The following is an 18,176-nucleotide window of genomic DNA, read 5'->3' as shown; positions in this document are numbered from 1 at the left end:
GCAGTTTTGTATCCGCCTTTAGTAGGCTTCCCCCAGGGTGAAACAGACACACCTACTCTTACTCCTTCCTTCACCACCACCGTGAGGATGGTCAACAGGGTTCATGGCCACACCTCTCATCACTTTGACCAGCCTTTCGCAGTTTCTTTGATCCATGCCCTGGATTTGACACCATCCCTATAGTCGCCCTACATCTTGTGTCTATCTGTTTCTTGGCTCCAGATGGCAATTTTACCTCACAGTACCTAAACTTAATCGAAATAATAACAAATGAATTAATTTTACATTATCAAAATATCTTTCAGTTCAGATATAAATACTTTACCTTGTAGACCTGTTCGGGACAGTAAGTATCTTTGCGGAGGTTCCTGCCGCACGAACAAGCTTCCCTCCTTGGCCAGGTCGCATCTCCATGTTGTGGATCTGGGTCCCAATTTGGGAACTGATGTCCAGTGTGAACATCTGGTTTATCATTGACGACACTGTTTCAGGCTCCACTATTTCATTTGCCCCTGAAAATGAAGACTAATATTACCATAAGTAAAGTATCACGTCCTAAAGTCGGATATAGGGTTATAGCTAGGGATCAAGCACCTATAGTCAAGGCTTTTCACAATCCCCTCTCACAAAAGGGAAACAGAGGTTCATATATTGTGAATGGTTTCAATCACTGAAATGGAGAAGCTAAGCACAAGATAAGCCAATCCTGCCATCCTATCAATCGATTTGAACTTGAATTTTTATGAAATTAACTTAAAACTAGCTCACAAAGCTGCTTCTTCGACATGTAATTACTTCAAAAATCAACAAACATATCCCCATGCAATTCCATCATCAAATATACACATTTAATTTATCTTCACAATTAGCTGAACCATGTTTTACAACAAATCAACAAACTGACCTTGTAAAGAAGTCGCATTTTATTTTGTAAAAAGCGTGTTTCTGATTGAAGTGCTTAGGAAAATAGAAATGTATATATTCACTTTCTTTCTCATTTTTGAACAGAGACATAGAAGAATTTTCATTTATTCAATGGAGAAAATTTCCCCAGCTTATTCTCTTTGCATTATTGGATTTCTCAACATGGTATCAGATAGCTAGGTTCTCTTTTTCTTTTTTATCATCGATTTTGTGAATCGATTGAGTTTTTCCTTCTGCTGCTGAATTTCAATTGAGATCTACTTTTCTGAAATGGAAACCGTGGATACATCAGGCAGATCTACCAGTGGATCGACGATTGATGTTTATCACCCCCTGTATCTTCATCCTTCAGATGCACCTGGAGTTAACTTGGTTACAGAAAAGCTAACTGGTACTGAGAATTATGGAGTATGGAGCCGCGTGATGTTGATTGCACTTTGCGCGAAGAACAAACAAGCTTTCATCATTGGAAGTTGTCCTCGACCAGCATCTGATTCCGATATGAAAGAAACGGTGTACGTGGTTAGTTATGTAAAATAGGCAGTATTGTTCTTCGTGTCGTAACACCACAGACAACACAGTGCAGCGGAAATTTAAAGCGTAAATAAAAACACAAGTAATAAATTTTGCACGAGTATAAAACTCGTGCGGGTGCCTTAGGGTTAAATATCACTAGTAAACGTAAGAGCAGTCTTACAAAACAATCCTAGTCATTAAATACTAAATTTCTCAACACGTTGAGAAATCAAACTTGCATCCTAAAATACGACAAGGTATAAAAAAAATTAAATGCAACTCCCGCAGCCTAAATAGAAGAAACAGTAAAGATCTTCGAACAACACTATTCCCACAATGTTGTCTTTGATGTCTTCAACACGAACGGCAACACGGGGACAAGCAACAACGATGGTTGCAAACCTTGCTTCTGAATTCTTCGGATTCTTCAATAAATTCTTCAGAGCTTGCGCAGAGAATTATACGTCTGAAGCGTCATTATTCTTGTGCGTGGAAATCTTCTTTTATAGATCATCATCAAGGCTTTTTAAGATTTCCTTAGAGAGAGTCCTACAAGAATAGGTAACAATCTTTTAGTAGGAAATAAACTCTATCAAAACATGGAAATCAAATCATGATAATATCAAATTGTATTTTATCAAATAATCACATTATCAAGACATGATTTAAACTTGGAAAATATATCTTTAACATATACGAGATATACACGGAATATTTACCAAATAAACTATCTTGTCTAGAAAGCAAAATCTTCTAATTTCCAATTAATTAGGGCCGAAATATTCAAGGAATAAAATTCCTTTCAGTCTCCTTCTTTTTGCTTTCTGGACAACACATTGCACATGTATGAGATACTCATAAACTCCCCCTGAGTTTAAAAAATCTTCTTCCCCTGAATTTTAAAGTCTCCCCCTGAAGTGTTGTCCCTCGTGTCGTAATACGGTGGATAACATGGACATTAACACATGGGATTCTTTAATTCATATATCAGAGCATAAGTGGGGTAGAAGATGTTAGTCTAGTTAACACATATATGAGCAATTAAGGCACGTAACTAGAACGAACAAAAACAAATATATTAAAATCAGAATGAAGCAAATAAAGAAAAGATGAGAGAAGAAGCAAAATATAAATTTGATCACTATCAGAGTCATCTTGATCAGAGGCTTCATCCTCATCATCTTTAGTCCCAGATGGACCAGCTTCATCTTGTTGTGCACTATCTCCCCCTGTTTGGCCAGAAATGCCAAGTTGTCTCAGACAATCAGCCAAGATCATGCTGTAGAAGGCAATATCTTCTTGTGCTTGCGCAATTTTCTCTTCAGCACGAGTCATCAGCAGCTGAATAGTGGCAGTGGTGAATTCCAGGGTAGTAGGGGTAGACACTATTTCGTCTGTGTTGTCACCCGTGTTGGCAACACCGGGTGCAACACCAGCAGCTTCAGCAGCAGGAGTAGGAGTAGCAGTCCAGGGCAAATCCAGAACACGATTTCCCTTGAGAAGTCCAGCTGCTAACTTCAAAATCTCAGGTTGATCAGTGAGATCTTCAGTAATATTGCGGATGAAAGCCTGAGATTCCAAAATGCCGTAGATCAAAGATGGGAATGGCAGCTTTGTAGACTTAAGTCCTCCATCAGCAAACTGGAGCACTGTCTTGAATACCATCTTCCCAAAATTGAAAGGACTCCCAGTCCCTATGGCATACAAAATGACCGCCTGTGGTCTTGTGATAACTGTTGAGTTGGATGACGGAGTCCAATTCCTCACAGCTATCTTATGCAGCACAGAATAAAAAGAGGTAAGCTTAGCTGCAGAAAAATGGTCAGAGAATTGTTTGACCATACCACCAGTGAGCACACTGATCACTTCATTGATCTCTGGAGGATTTCCTTCATCAACATCGGGGGTTGAGTAGTGAGAGTTGATCACAGCGGGAGTGAACTCGAACAGCCGACCCCGTAGATACACCAAGCCATACTTTGCAGACTCTGGATCTTCAATGCTCGCGGTCAAGTTTGCATAGAACTCCAGAATCACCCTCTTACAGTAGGGTACCACGGCAACAATAGTAGAATATAGCTGTCGAAGCTTCAAAAAGTCAATTAGATTGTACCTATCGTAGGAGCGTATATCTATATTTCTTTCATCCAGAAGACCTCTATGCGCGAGAAGAGGCCAAGTTGCAGCAGCATCACCAGAGTAAAAAATGAGGGAATGGGAAGCATCCATGTCATAATCCTCATCAACAGTGTTGTCCGTGGTGTTGACGACACCAACAACAACAGTGGCAGCAGCAGCAGAAACATCCTCTTGGTCCAGAGGGTCTTCATCAGCATCCATGATGGAAACATCCTCAGAGTCTTCTTCTTCTCCAATATCAGCACTCTTATCAGAAAAGTCAGCAGCAGAATTGGTAGAGGAGGAAGAGGAGGAAGAGGCAGAATCTTGATGAGCATTGCCAGCAGCAAACTCCTCCATCATCTCAGCATCAGGCTCATCATCGGAGAGATGAGCAGAGGAAGGAACAGAAGTGGAAGCCTTTCCTTGCTTGAGGCTTTCCAAAATTTGTGCCAGAGTGGCATCTTCATCCGAATCAGCATTCGCTTGAGGAGCAGTAGCTGCAGAAGTTTTCTTAGGAGGAACACCATCAGATGGACTCGAATCACTGCTATCAGAAGCAGATTCAACAATCGGAGCGGAGGCATTGGCAGTAGTAGAACTGGAAGGTTTCTTCCTCGCCACAAATTCAAAATTTGCATCATCAGAATCGTCACCCGAGCTACGATCTTCTTCAGCCATGGAGATGCGAGGACCCTTGTAAAATCTTTTGGACTGGGTGAAATCAGGGTTGTAGCCTGCTTGCCTTTTTGATCGGCGAGCCATTGGAGCAGCAGGATTCACCCTATTTAAAACGGAGAAATCAAGAAGATTCTCCACATCAATTGCGTTCCCTGGTTCTCCAGGCATGAGAACAGCAAGAGGAACAGGTTCCATAGGTACTGGAACTATCGGCAGAGAAGGAGTGGAAGATGGGTTTTCTGGTGTTGTAACACCGGCAGCAACATCAGGCTCTTTGTGTCCCATCTCACTTCGTATATCCTGTGGATCAAATCCTGCCATTGAAAAGAAATTTGAGAGTGAGAGAAGGGTAGGGTTTGCAGAGAAAAACAATCGGGAACAAGAAATTGTGAGAAGATGATAATGCCCGATAATTATTAAAAATCATATATATAGAACTCTTATCTCAAACGGTAACAAAATTCTAACAAACCCATAATTACCCTGATTTTATTATCCCATCAAATTGCCAACGGTAACTTTTTTCCAACGGCCAAAAATTAAAAACGAGATTAAAGAGATAGAATCCCATAAATAAGGCAATAATCTGAGATAAATATTTCAATTCAAATCTTCCAGAATTACCTCCACATCAGCCTAACTCCACTGAAACAAAAGTTAATCACAAAAGTTCAATTTTTAGTAAATAGGGTAAATCATCAAAATTTGTCTATGAAGAACCTTACCCAAAAACAGAACCCTATTACCAAAAATGCATATGCATGTCCTATTTTATGCCTAAACAGAGTGTAACATAAAATAAAAAAATGCAATCACAAGCAAAACAATATGTTGACAAGTATAGTATTGCCTCTCATGTTGCCAACATCATCAACAACACCATAGTTTTTCAAAAAGCATTTGAGACTTACACACTTGATTACCCTTGATTTAACATAAAAATTCAGAAGTGGTAGCCTGCACACTAAAAGAACAGTCTTCATTAGACTCAATTAGGTAGTTTTTTCCATTTTCTTCCGATTATTTATAAAGCTTGAAAATATGACATTGGTCATCAAACTCTATTAAAATTCTGAACACTGAAGATGCGAAACCACTTTTCACATGGGACAAGAACATGGAATACACGTACATCTCTCAACTACTTAGTGGTTTATATTAAAAAATGTTCTTACATTTTGATGTCAACTAAAACTCTATAGATTTCAATTAACAATGATCGTGAAAGTCAACGACACGTCGGCAAGGATTACATTATTTGAAGATGCGGCTTCAAAGTATATAGGTTGTTCGGTGAATGAATACATTGTGTTGCTCAATAAGGTGTACATGATTTCAAATTACAATTCTCAAGTTTTCATATTTACGAGTTATATGATATAAAACTCATTGAAAATATATGATGACAGGATGAAGGCGAAGCAAAAATCACAAATACTCTTGACCACCCAATCAAAAAAAACATACATTTATTTTCAAAATGGATAAAGAACTTCTTAAAAATAAATCCCTCACTATTGTGGTGGAAGCATTCCAAAAACCATTGCAAAAAAGCTTTGAAGCTGAAACGCCGACAGAACAAAAGACACCAAAGAGGGGGAGAAAAAAGAAATAAAAAAAAAAATTGACCAAAATCTATGAACAAGATGAAATATGTTCAACCACCAAAACAAGCAACGACTGAATTCATTGATATCAAAGATGACGAAAAATTGTCTGCATTTACTCAAAGAAAAAGACGCGTGACAACACAAACGAATGGATCGGATGTAAAAGTCGTTAGGGTGAAAAAAATGAATATTTACTTTGTCAATTGTAGTATGATGTGACGTTCAAATTAAATTCATGAATCTTATTATAATAAAATTTATTTTTATTTTCTCATTCTCATTCTCATTCTCATTTATTTTACTTCATATATGTTCACACGATGCACGTGCCTATTACTAGTTAAATGTAAACATACAAAATTCAAAGACGTCCTTTCCCTTGGTAGAAGCTAAGCCAAGAAAATATGGAGACCGGGATGAAAATGTGTGTATCCTGTCCACAAGCGATCACCACTGCTCAATAATCAAAACGCAAAGTATTTGAAAAATAGAGGGACGTAGCTTCAGCCAAAAAGACTAGACGAGTCTTTGTTGCAGGTGTATCATACAGAGTCCATGGAAATTAATTAAAAGCAAGCCCAATATGCCTTCACTTATCTGACTGTCCAAAGTACCTGCCTGAAATTGTTGCAATAATATTTAGCATGACAACTTCATCATCTGCATATGCTTTCTCGCAGCTCGTAAACTTGCACATTTTATAAGTAACGACCGAAGAGATGCACTTGTGTCAGCATCAAGAGGACTATCAACAGCGACACAAAGAGCAAAGAGCCATAAATAATCATTGCGAGGTAATGCGCTTCCTTTCTCAATTAAACTTATACGCTTTTTTAACATTGATGTTCGAGCTGCTGAATCTATTTCTAAAATTGAAGATAAGGCCAGACAGTCACTTGTCCTACTGGGTGGTTCTTCCAGTGCATGTGGGGAGGAAGAAGCTTCAGATGGGCAGGAACCATATCCAGATAAGGAACTGTTCAAGTATTCCATTATAACTGACTGAAATTCGATAGAATTTTCTGCCTTAGATCCCTGAAGGTCGAGTTGCAAACAACCCTGCAGGAAGGGAATAAACTGATTCAGGTCAATGGCATGTACAAGTTTCATGGCAAATTTGGTGTGAAAGACCACACTGTTTTGTTTGGGGGGCTCAAGTATGGCTTCTGTCCTAGAACACTAAACAAAAAGATAAAATTACGGGGCTCATTTAATCAAACATTGTTTTTTTCAAGTTGCCAAGAAACTCTGACCAATGTGCAAACTTAAAAATGAAATACCATCTCAAGTTTCAGAAGTACTCAAAGTGATATCTTGCATGAGTTCAAGAGACAGAAATACCGACGTACAGGAGTAATTCACATCTGATTCTCATAGAAATAAATGTATATACAGACCTAGGCAAAGACAAGATAATGGGACAAAATGATATATACCAGTCTAAGCTCTGAAAAATAAGCAAGAAAGGTGTCTTCCCACTGTTTGAGCGGCAGTAAGTTATCCGGACAATCCATAATTACAGGAATTTGTGGCATATAAATAGTTTGTTCTTTTCCAAGTTCACTTTTTTCAATCTTGGCAATCGTCACGTCCGGAATTTGCGAAGCTTCCCACCTAAATAGAGAAAGCACCTCATGAGTAAGATCCCAGAACTTTCATGCTTCACTGGCAGTCGTCAATTCATTAAATGGGTCAAGTCTTTCTTTAGGTATAATCATTATTATTTATGCAATTAAGAACCACTTTAAGTCTTTTATATTCCCAGTTAATGTTAGGCTAGCTACGTCTAAGTAAGAGTAACCTACACTTCCAATAGTAGTCTAATTTGGTAAATAAATGATATGGTCCTTGAACTGTGAGGTATTCATCACTTTCTTTCCTATATTACTGATTGATCGGCTTGGGTTTTAGTTCAATACAAAATTTTCCAATGACAAATTTCTTCATCTCCAACCAAAATTTGCTCCATAAATCAGGTGAAATGCATGTCACATTTTAGCAACATTTTCGTGAAAAAGAAATGCATAAATCATCTTTGACCGGCTTTCGTCAAAAAAAGAAATCTATGCACCTCTGCAACAGACACCTAAAAGCCCTCAAAATATAAGATTGAAAAAAAAATTGTAAGAGTTATAAATCACACCTTACACGCCTAAGGTATTCCAATCCATCTTGTGGAGGGCCAGAATCAAAATCAGGTTCTCCTGTGACCAAAAATGCAGGCTTTTGAATGCTACTGTAGTCTTCATCACTACTATAAACAGAGCTGTACTCTTCTTCAGCACCCGAGCTGCGTGTTTCATCATTGACAGGGAGACAGCACGTAGAGTTTGAGTGAACAAGATGTTCACTATTTTTGTCTAGAGGATGGCAGCACTCTAAACCTGAAACAAATAAAGACTTCAAGAAACTTCATCAAAATTTCGTGACATTAAGAAGAGAAATGAAAAAAGATAGATGATTATAAAATAACAGTGGTCTTCTAAGGTGTTTATTCTCACCACCAAATGTCACTTCATTCATGAAACGACTACTCAACACTCAAACCAATCCAGTGTACCGTCATTTATTTTTTTCAGTTCCACAATTGAAGTCATCAAGGACCTCTCGAGTTACAAAATACTTTAAGTAAGTCAAACAAAATAAACTGTGACTAAGGAAAGCTCATTTAACAACTATTTGGATCAATTACTAGTTACACCATAAAATGAAAAGCACGTGAAATAAGCCTATGTAGGGACAACATACAAGAAAATATTTGATCACCAAATGGCCAAGAGTAAAACTACGTGAATCAGGAAAGAGTAGCAAGCAGTAGAAGCCATAACAAGCATACCCATAGACCTGGGGGGAGTAGAAGAAGCCTTTTGGAACTGTGGCCGAGGATCAAAATCAAAGGAAATGGCAGGCTCGAGATTATTATCAGAATGAAGCAGGTCATCATACTTCAGAGCCACCGATGGACAGAGCCCACAATAAACCTCGAGCCACTTCTTCTGTTGGCCGTTCAAATCCTCAAACCTCAGTGCTTCCATCTCCTTTATGGGATAGACAAGTCCCTTCTTCTCCTCTTTTTTAGACCTGGCCAAGGGCCGGGTTGGGCCCGGAACCGGCCCGTGGTCAACGGGCCCGACCCGGAATCGGGACCGGACCGGCCACTAGGCGGTCCGGTCTCGGTTTTCCTAAGGGAAAACCGGCAACCCGGCGGGTCGAACCCGCCGGGTTGAACGGGTCCGACCCGCCGGGTTGGAACCGTCCAACCCGGCGGGTTGGACACGTGGCGCCCATCAGGGCGCTACATGATCCAACGGCCACTAGCAAGTGGCCGTTGGATCATTCAACGGCCACGATTTCGTGGCCGTTGATCTTGTGTCCGTTGTCGACCCGCCCGACCCGCCGAGTCAATCGGCTAATTTTTTTTTTTTTTTAAAAAAAAAACCTACTTTTTATAATTTTTGTCTATAAATACCCCCAACCTCCTTTCATTTTGTTTACACAATTATCTCTTCATTCTCTCTATTTTCAATTTCTTTTAATTTCTTGAATTATCAAAAATATCAAGTTTCGATTATTGGTTTATTTTCAATTGTTGATTTATTTTCATATTTATACAATTACAAATGTCCGGAGCGGGATCAAGTCGTAGGGGTGACAAAGGAAAAGGAAAGAAAAAGAGCATCATACCACCCGAGGTCGAGTATCCTCAATTCAATGTCGATGGATTTGATCTTGAATATTCCGATGATGAAATTCAAGAAATTCGACAAGAGGCGCAACAAAGACAACAAGTTGAACAACCACCACCATCACGACGTCATCATGCAAGTCAAAAAAGTATGAACGATCCGGCGGCCTCTCAAAGACAAACTCGAGCGGTGCCTCGCCCGACATCCGATATCTTCACCAAACACTTCGACAAGGTGACGCTTCCCTCCGGTGATTTGCAAGCTAAATGCAAATATTGTTCAAAATGTTACAAATTTAAACAAGGAGGTGGTTATGAAACTTTGACGCGGCATATCGAGAAAAATCATCTGGTGGAAATTGGTATTGATCGTGGTCAAACTCAAATTCCGGCATTCTCTTCTCAATCGGGTAATGAATCTCAACTATTTAAATATAAAGAAGCTAGATTTAGAGAAGAAACGGCTAAATTTTGTGCGGTTGAACAACTTTCTTTTAGTTTTAGCGATAAATTATCTTTTGAAAATTGGCTTTCTACAAGTGCAAATCCTTCTATTAGACGTATTCCAAGAAATAGTCTCAAACGCACAATGAAAAAGTTAGTCGTTGATCAAAAGAAAGAATTAATTAAGGAATTTTATAGTTTGAATAATAAAGTTTCTCTGTGTTCCGATATTTTGAGTGATCATTGGCAAAGTTGTTCATATATGGGTATTACATGTCATTGGATTGATAATAATTGGAACATTCAAAAAAGGTTGCTTGCATATAGATGTTTTAACGAATCACACACGGCACAATATTTCGCAACTTATATTTGTTATTTTAGAAGAATATGGTCTAACTACCAAAGTTTTTTCAATGTCTTTTGATAATGCTAGTGCAAATACTTCTAGTATTAGTGAGCTTATTGAAATATGTAAACCATCACTAGGTGGCAAATTTTTTCATATTAGATGCACGTGTCATATTTTAAATTTATGTGTTCAAGATGGACTAAAAATTTTAGGCATACATATTCAACCAATTAGGAACGCTATTCATTATTTATAGACGCATCCTCAAGTTATGAAGCAATGGGAAAAATTTTGTAGAGTAAATGGTATGAAGCCTAAGCGGTTTGCACGAGATGTTCCAACTCGTTGGAATTCAACATATAAATTGTTATTATCCTCTTTTGAATATAAAGATTTATTATGTACATTTTTTCATCAATTTGTTCAAGCTCGTGATATTTATTTGTTTTCAAATCAATGAAACATATGCACTAGTATTTGTGAAATTTTAAAAGTTTTTAATGATGCTAGTGACCAATTATCCGGTGTTTATTACCCTACTTCACATTTAGTTTTAACACATTGTTACAACATTGCTTGTATTTTTCATGAACATGTTAATTCTAATGATAGTGTTTTATCTCAATGTATTATCGTCATGAAAGCAAAATGGAAAAAATATTTTTTGCTCATTCCTGAAATTTTTTTATGTGCTTTTGTTTTAGATCCTAGACTTAAATTATATGGCTTAAGCGACATGTTAACATTATATTATGAATCTTTGGAGCCAATGCAGCGCTAGGGCGCTGAAATTTTTTTTTTTTTTTTTAAATGGCACGGTTTAGCCCGGACCCTGAACCGGCGGTTAAACGGACCCGAACCCGGACCCGAACCGCCGGTTCACCGACCCGGACCCGAACCGGCCATTGGCGGGCCGGTTAAGGGTTGGCTAAATGCCAACCCGGACCCGGACCGTGGCCAGGTCTACTCCTTTTCGAAGGTAATAATACAGCTTGTCGTGTCCTTGTTCTTCCTATGCTTCGCTCATCGCCGCCTGGGTTTCTTCTCTGTTTCCCGCAGCTCCTGAATATTCTCATGTGTATAATCGTCACTGAATTTGCCACCGGGAGATCCAATCAGCCCAGCATCTTCGATCAAATATATAGGTTCTTGAATTTCTGAAACACAATCGGAAAACTGTTGCTCCGAGAGAATTCCGTGAGCTGAGACAAATATATAGGTTCTTGAATTTCTGAAACACAACCGAATTAATATGTGATTCCTAGGTTTAAGCTTACACAAATTCAATATTGCACTTTAAATTTTTTTTTTCCATTCATTTCCCTTTGATAAATAAATACGCGTTATTACTTATTACATAAGGACTTATAAGAACATATCGTCTGTATTTAAAATCTGAAAGCAAAAGCAGAATCTTTAGTGTCGGGAGAACATCAAATTCCACATTCCGTTGAGGATTCATAAGACATCACTGCCATAATGCAATATCGGCAGACCACCGTACTAAACAAACCGACCAAATCACTTAGAACAATACAAAATGTCTCAAATCCACGAAAAAACGAACTCATAATTTTCAACAAGAACTTTCATGCGAACAGCTCTGTGCAAAACTCAAAGAATTCAAACACAACAAGCAACGGTGCTAAATCTCCGGAGCAGGGGCAGGCGCAACTTCAACAGTGGCTGCATAGCCTTCACAACAATGCTCATATTCGGTCGAAACTCAGCTTCATATTGCACACATAATGCTGCCACAGCGGCAAGCTGGACAAAAAAATTCATGATATTTATAATTTCTACAATACTTTTTTTATAAAAACGAAATTATTCATAAACATGAATCCTCAATCAACCGACAAAATGCACAAGAGAGGGGGGTAGGGTCACCTTTGCAACTCCTTTCGGAGGATAGTCGCCCTTAAGTTTTGGATCAACACATTGTTTCACTTTGTCTTCGCTCAATCTTGGAGTGGCCTAAAAGTAAAAGAAAATACATTTTAAATGTGTACAATTACATCAGCAACTTGGGATGGAGACAGCAGAATACAGTTATGGAAATCACCCAAGTAACAAGACTCTGCTGACCACGAGGCATCGTGTGGTCAACAGGCTTCCTTCCAGTCAGAAGTTCTAGCAGAACAACACCAAAGATATATACGTCACTCTTTTGCGTCAACTGCCCTGTCATTGCATATCTGCAAAAAGTTGAAGAAAAAACCAGTAAATTATTTTCCCTCAAATAAATTAATATCCTTGATCTATGAGAGGAAGAGGTTGTTCGATTCAAGTGGATTGATGTCTAAAGAACAGGACTGGAATTGTTCAGGAGTTTTTACAAGACAAGCAACAAGTTCTTACATTAGCATTACCATCTATTTTAGCCTCTACATGAACATATCTAGAATATTTCCGTTGGCAACTTAGTATACATCATTACTCTGATACCATCTACTATAAGCAGCTGGAACTTGTTTTATAATATACAGCTGTTCTGCATTAGGCCTAAAGAGCTTGCAAATCAAACAATTTCCATTGATAGAACAATTGTTCAGATTACATTGAACATGGCAGCAAGCAAACGGCATCACATAAAATCATGAGGACGTGGTCAACAGAACAAAGAAGGCACAGTGCAATTGAAGTTTTTATAGTGCAACTACAACAGAATCAATTCTTTAACCATGAAGTTCCATCAATATAGGGAAAATTTTCACAGACATGGTTGGAATATCCGAGGCAACAGCCTCAATTTTGTGTACTGAGCACTTAAAAAAAAACCAAAAACTAACCATGTCAAATCCCAAAAAAAAAGTTTGCGTACCACTCTAGAAATTACAATATAAACAAAACTTTAAGAATCAAGAAGGAAATATGCATGAGTTTACAAAGTAAGGACTGCGTGGATTAAATAAACCAGATACATGACCCACGAGCTATCTGAAGAGAATCTTCAGGCTCGATGCAGCTATCACAATTCACAAGGTGATTTAGTCTCTGATGAACATACACCTCGTGACACCCAATTCAATGAAAAGCCTTTCAAGTGGCATGAGCCACTGAAACAAGTATACAAATATGAACAGAAACATTGTTCGCCTAAATGCAATATATAACATTTCACCCCATTATTCTTGGACTTCATAAAGGGGAATGCAAGGGTATATACTGAAAAGGAATAATCAAGCAACACATAACAACCATCAAGCAGATGCATGAGCTGTTATCTACACAACAATTCTGTTCCCAACAAACAAGTTGCTATCAAGTTCATTCAAATGAGATCAAGTCAGCCGCATCCTACAGACTAATACTTCAACCAGGAAAAACAAACAAAGATAACCGTGCTTATACTTCGCAAATTAAATTGCTGTAAATATCAAATTGGATTTCAAGGCACGATTTAAGGTGAAATATAAGGACCGTAAGTTGATACATGACTATACGTCAGAACCACCTAATGATAGACAAATGAGTCAGGAAAGATTACTCTGGTGCGTGATAGCCAAAGGTTCCAAGAACTCTAGTTGAATGAAGGCGAGCAGCCATGTCAGGGGCCTGATTTGAAAGGCTAAAGTCTGCAATCTTGGCTTTGTAATCTTCGAACAGAAGCACATTGCTGGATCTGATATCTCTATGAATTATTGAAGGATGCACTCTCTCATGCAAATATTCAAGTCCCCTTGCAGCATCAACAACAATTCTTACTCGTTGCATCCAGTCAAGTACAGGACCAGGTTGCGCCACTTGTACCCCTTTCCTCCCTGTATATGCAAGGATCATTACAAAAAAGTGATCTTGGTTCGCACACCACATCCAAAACCAAATCAAGAACATTCTGATTTACATACCATGCAAGATCTCATGAAGAGATCCCATAGTTGCAAATTCATAAGCCAAGACACGGAGATTTCCATCAACACAATAACCAAGCAATTCAACAAGGATTTCATTCTACAATTTTGACACCATGGAAACCTGGGAAGGTATTAGTAGCAACAAGACTGGTCAATACACATCAAAAGAGGGAAACAGAATCTTCAAGGTGGCATCAAATTCCCAAAATTTCAGCATATCTGAGTTAAGAACTCATTGTTTGAATCGGGCTCAGATGACACGTCGAGCTTCTTGACAGCAACCTCCTTGCCATTGTTTAACTGTGCAAAGTACACTCTTCCGTAAGATCCTTCACCGATTAAGGCCTTTGATCCAAAATTATCAGTTTTCTCTTTTAGTTCCTCTATAGACAATTCAGGAACCTCAATTAGAGGTACGGACTTCTGAACTTCAGACCTCACAGGAGCTGTTACCCTCGAGCCTCTTTGATTTCCTGTTTTTTACACAGCATAGATGAAGTTGTCAATGCCAAACACCAACAAGAGACAAATGTCGTAGAGAGAATAATTAACCATTGGTGAATAGGTGCACATTCAATTTCACATGAGCACTACTCAGTTCATCCCTTTGAGTCCAGATATCAACATTTTCATCAACAGCAATATCGAGCAGCTTCATTACTTTGGTATCGTCAGAAAAAAATAATTAAAAGTAATTTTCATTCCATTTACAGTGGGAAATAAGGAGAAAAGACAAAAAACTTACCATCGGTGTGAGTCCTTGGGCTCTTAAGATGCTCATTTTCATGTGAGTCGTATGATTCCTCTACATGACAAGTGCAACACAGCCACTTACGCATCCTTGTTCTTTTTCTCAGATAAAGATCGTCTTCAGCACTCCTGTTCTCCAAGTGTACAAAGTAACCAGGAGGAGGTGCATGAGCCTAACATGTTAGCCAAATAAAGCTGTCATTACTAGGTGAACAGACCGACATTGTAATGTAAAATCCACACTAGTGCAGGCAAAAACAATATGCCACAGGATTCAGGAACCTCGTTGCACTTATAAACTTCTTATTGAGATTCATTACCAGACAACGGTATCAATTCAGCAGCAGCATCAGTTTTTTTTAAACAGAAAAGTTCTTTGAAGGTTTGATTACAAATTTACAGCAAAAAGAAGAGTACTTTAAATTGCCTGTAGAGTTAAAATATTCAATAAAAACTAGCATAAAGAATCATATCTCTCCGGGAGGTATTCAAAGCATTATCGAGCTTTCTCATTAGCACATCAGAAATAATTTTTCTTTACACATCATTCCCAAACACAGATATGTACGGAATCAAAGACCAGTACATAGAAAAATCGAATTTATGCTAAATTTATCTGAATAGAATAGACATAGGTTCACCAAAAACACATTGAGTCGCCCTTGGATTTAAAATACATTCATTGTCCTGGACAAACGAAAGGCAAACGACAAATCAGATTCCAGGCCTGAGATAATCATAATCCACAAATTGAAACCAAAACCATCGCCACAAACAATAATTCCTCAAACAAAAGGGGCAAAAAAAGAAACCCCATAATCCCAGAAAACCCATTCGATGATTTCAAATTTTCAATCAAAATCTTACCACCAAACCACGCCCTCGAATATAACTATCATCCATAGCCACAATCACCAAAATAGGTAGGTCAAAAAGACGATAATTTTAAAGAGCCCAGGAACAATCACAGCTGACGAACGTAAACAAAGATCTAATCTAGTTTTAAATAAACAACCAGTGTGACAAAGATAAGAGAGAGAAAGAGACAGGAAATTGAAAATCAGATTACGATAACAAGATAGCCAAAGAAAGATTATCACCACCCACCGAAATTTATAGGCCTCTTTCTTTCTTTCTTTCTTTCTCTTTTCTCCCCTCCCCTCTCCACTGGTTCTAATCTGAGCGTGTACGCAACCCTGTGTGTATAGAATTGAATATATCAAAATGGGGCGTAGGATTTTCCAAGATTAATTAAGGGAGATCGAAGAAAAGGGAGGGTGGAAATACAGGTAAGCGTACAGGCAGGCAAAAGGCAAACGAACCAAAGAAATGGATTCAATGGGCAAATTAGATCTTCTTTTAAGAAGGTGGAGGGGAGACAGACAAGGAGGTCAATTTGAAATATAACTCTGGACAAATTAATTTTTAGATTGCTAACCTTTTTCGTTTATTTTTGTTTTAAAAGTAACCTTTATTTAAAAATTAATGGTTATTTATACCATTATTAATCGTTTGCACGTAAACCTAATTAATTAACCAAATTTTGACTTTTCCCTTCTTTCATATCCGATTGTTTGGCGCCTTCCCGCTTCTCCTTCACTGCTAGCTTCTACAATTCTTAAAAAAAATCTTCAATTTGTTTGATATATTTCTTAATCTTCTCATCTTGAATATCTTCGTTTTCTTTCCACAATTTTTTTCCATATATCAAATTCAGTTGGTGGTTGTCAAGTCCCTCTTACAAACTACAGCAAATTTAGTAGGTGAGCCTTTGAGCATCATTTATTTTTTCTACTAAAAACATTTAATTCATGAAATTAAAATGAAAAAATTAAATGTGTTGTGGCTAGAGTTAGTTTGTTGAATGGTTATAAAACTTAAATTTTGGTCAAATTTTTTTTAACAAAAAAACTACTGTCTATTTATCTTCATAAAGTTTGATTGATTGTGTGAGTATTATATTTATTTATTAAACATTTGAATTACTTCATGGGTCTTCTCGATTATATAGTTTATGGATGTCATTAGAATATGATAATATTTTGCTTTTCATGAACATATGATTAATTATTTTTTAATGTTTTTTATTTAGTTTCTGGGTGACATTCTTTAGTTTCTAGGTGAAATTGTCAACATCATTACGATATATGAAACAGACGAACGAAATTTGAATAAACAAAATATATATTTTTTTATTTCGAAAACAAATCTAATGTTTTATTTGAGAGGTTTTTTGCTTGTGTTAATAGTAGCTAATTTTATTAGGATTCATAAATCATTTCGTTCATTTTTTTTTAATTTGTAACAGGAAAATGAGACAAAGTATTATTTTGTTTCGATATGATGGAAAATGGAAAATTAACGAGCAAGGAAAACCTGAATGGAGCTCGGGGTTGAATGGTGGCTCCGCAGCAATAAATATTGATGACTCTGAAGCAATCTTAAAAAATTTGAAACATTAAGTGTTTGAGAAGTGCGGCCTGAACAAAAGTGAGATTGATTTGATATTCAGTTACTTGACACATGTTGGTGATGATATTTTTGGTCCTATATATTTCAGTGGTGATAAGTGTCTACAAACATATCTATTATTTGGTGATGCACATCATAGGCCTTTGCTTCACGTGGAAATAGCGAAAAAAATTCTAATTAATTGTGACACTAATGTCGATTCTACAAATGATTTGCTTGATTGTAATGACTGTGGTGGTTCTAAACTAAGTGCATCTATTGAAAACGATTGTATTGGTGATTCTGAATTCTGCCTACATGGAGGTGATCATTGTGTTGGAAATTTTTGTGATGAACATGATGATTATGCTAATGCTGATATTTATCGAGATGAACATTTTGAGGGTGTCTTTATATTAAGTAATGGTGATGAGATACCATCCGAGCATGTGAAAAATGGGAATGAAGAACACGGCGTTGGAGAAAATATAATTAAGAATGTGAATTCTAGTGTCACACAAAGTGCTGAACTTGAGATCCATCAGTGTGAATTAGTAGTCGGTGATGACCATAATTCTTTTTTGTCTAGTTCTAGCAACGAGCAGGTATTTAGTTTTACGGATGAATCTAATTTTTCAGTTGGAAAAGAGTTCAGCAACAAAAAAAGATGTTCAAAGAGAATTGCATAATATAGCCATGAAAGCTTCATTTGAGATGAGAGTTGTAAGATCCACAAAAACTCTTTATTGGGTAAGATGTGTAGATGATACTTGCAGTTGGAAAGTTCG

At 37.5% G+C, this 18,176-nt stretch overlaps 1 protein-coding gene and 1 pseudogene across 1 annotated transcript; both read right to left on the bottom strand.

Annotated features, from left to right (window-relative positions):
* Positions 1–6,192: 6,192 nt before the first annotated feature.
* On the bottom strand, positions 6,193–8,899 carry LOC140889647 (uncharacterized). The gene is made up of 4 exons (XM_073297385.1): positions 8,686–8,899; positions 7,993–8,233; positions 7,286–7,463; positions 6,193–6,908 (listed from the first exon to the last, which is right to left on the bottom strand). The coding sequence occupies exons 1-4, from the start codon at positions 8,882–8,884 to the stop codon at positions 6,489–6,491; spliced, it is 1,038 nt and encodes a 345-aa protein (XP_073153486.1). The 5' UTR covers positions 8,885–8,899; the 3' UTR covers positions 6,193–6,488.
* Positions 8,900–11,975: 3,076 nt separating this feature from the next.
* Positions 11,976–15,840, bottom strand: LOC140887169 (PTI1-like tyrosine-protein kinase 1; annotated as a pseudogene).
* Positions 15,841–18,176: the final 2,336 nt, after the last annotated feature.

Source organism: Henckelia pumila, chromosome 1 (genome assembly GCF_033568475.1).
Source record: "Henckelia pumila isolate YLH828 chromosome 1, ASM3356847v2, whole genome shotgun sequence".
Classification (NCBI taxonomy): Eukaryota; Viridiplantae; Streptophyta; class Magnoliopsida; order Lamiales; family Gesneriaceae; genus Henckelia; species Henckelia pumila.
The sequence above is the reverse complement of the archived record's forward strand: the minus strand, read 5'-3'. Positions and strand labels throughout refer to the sequence as shown.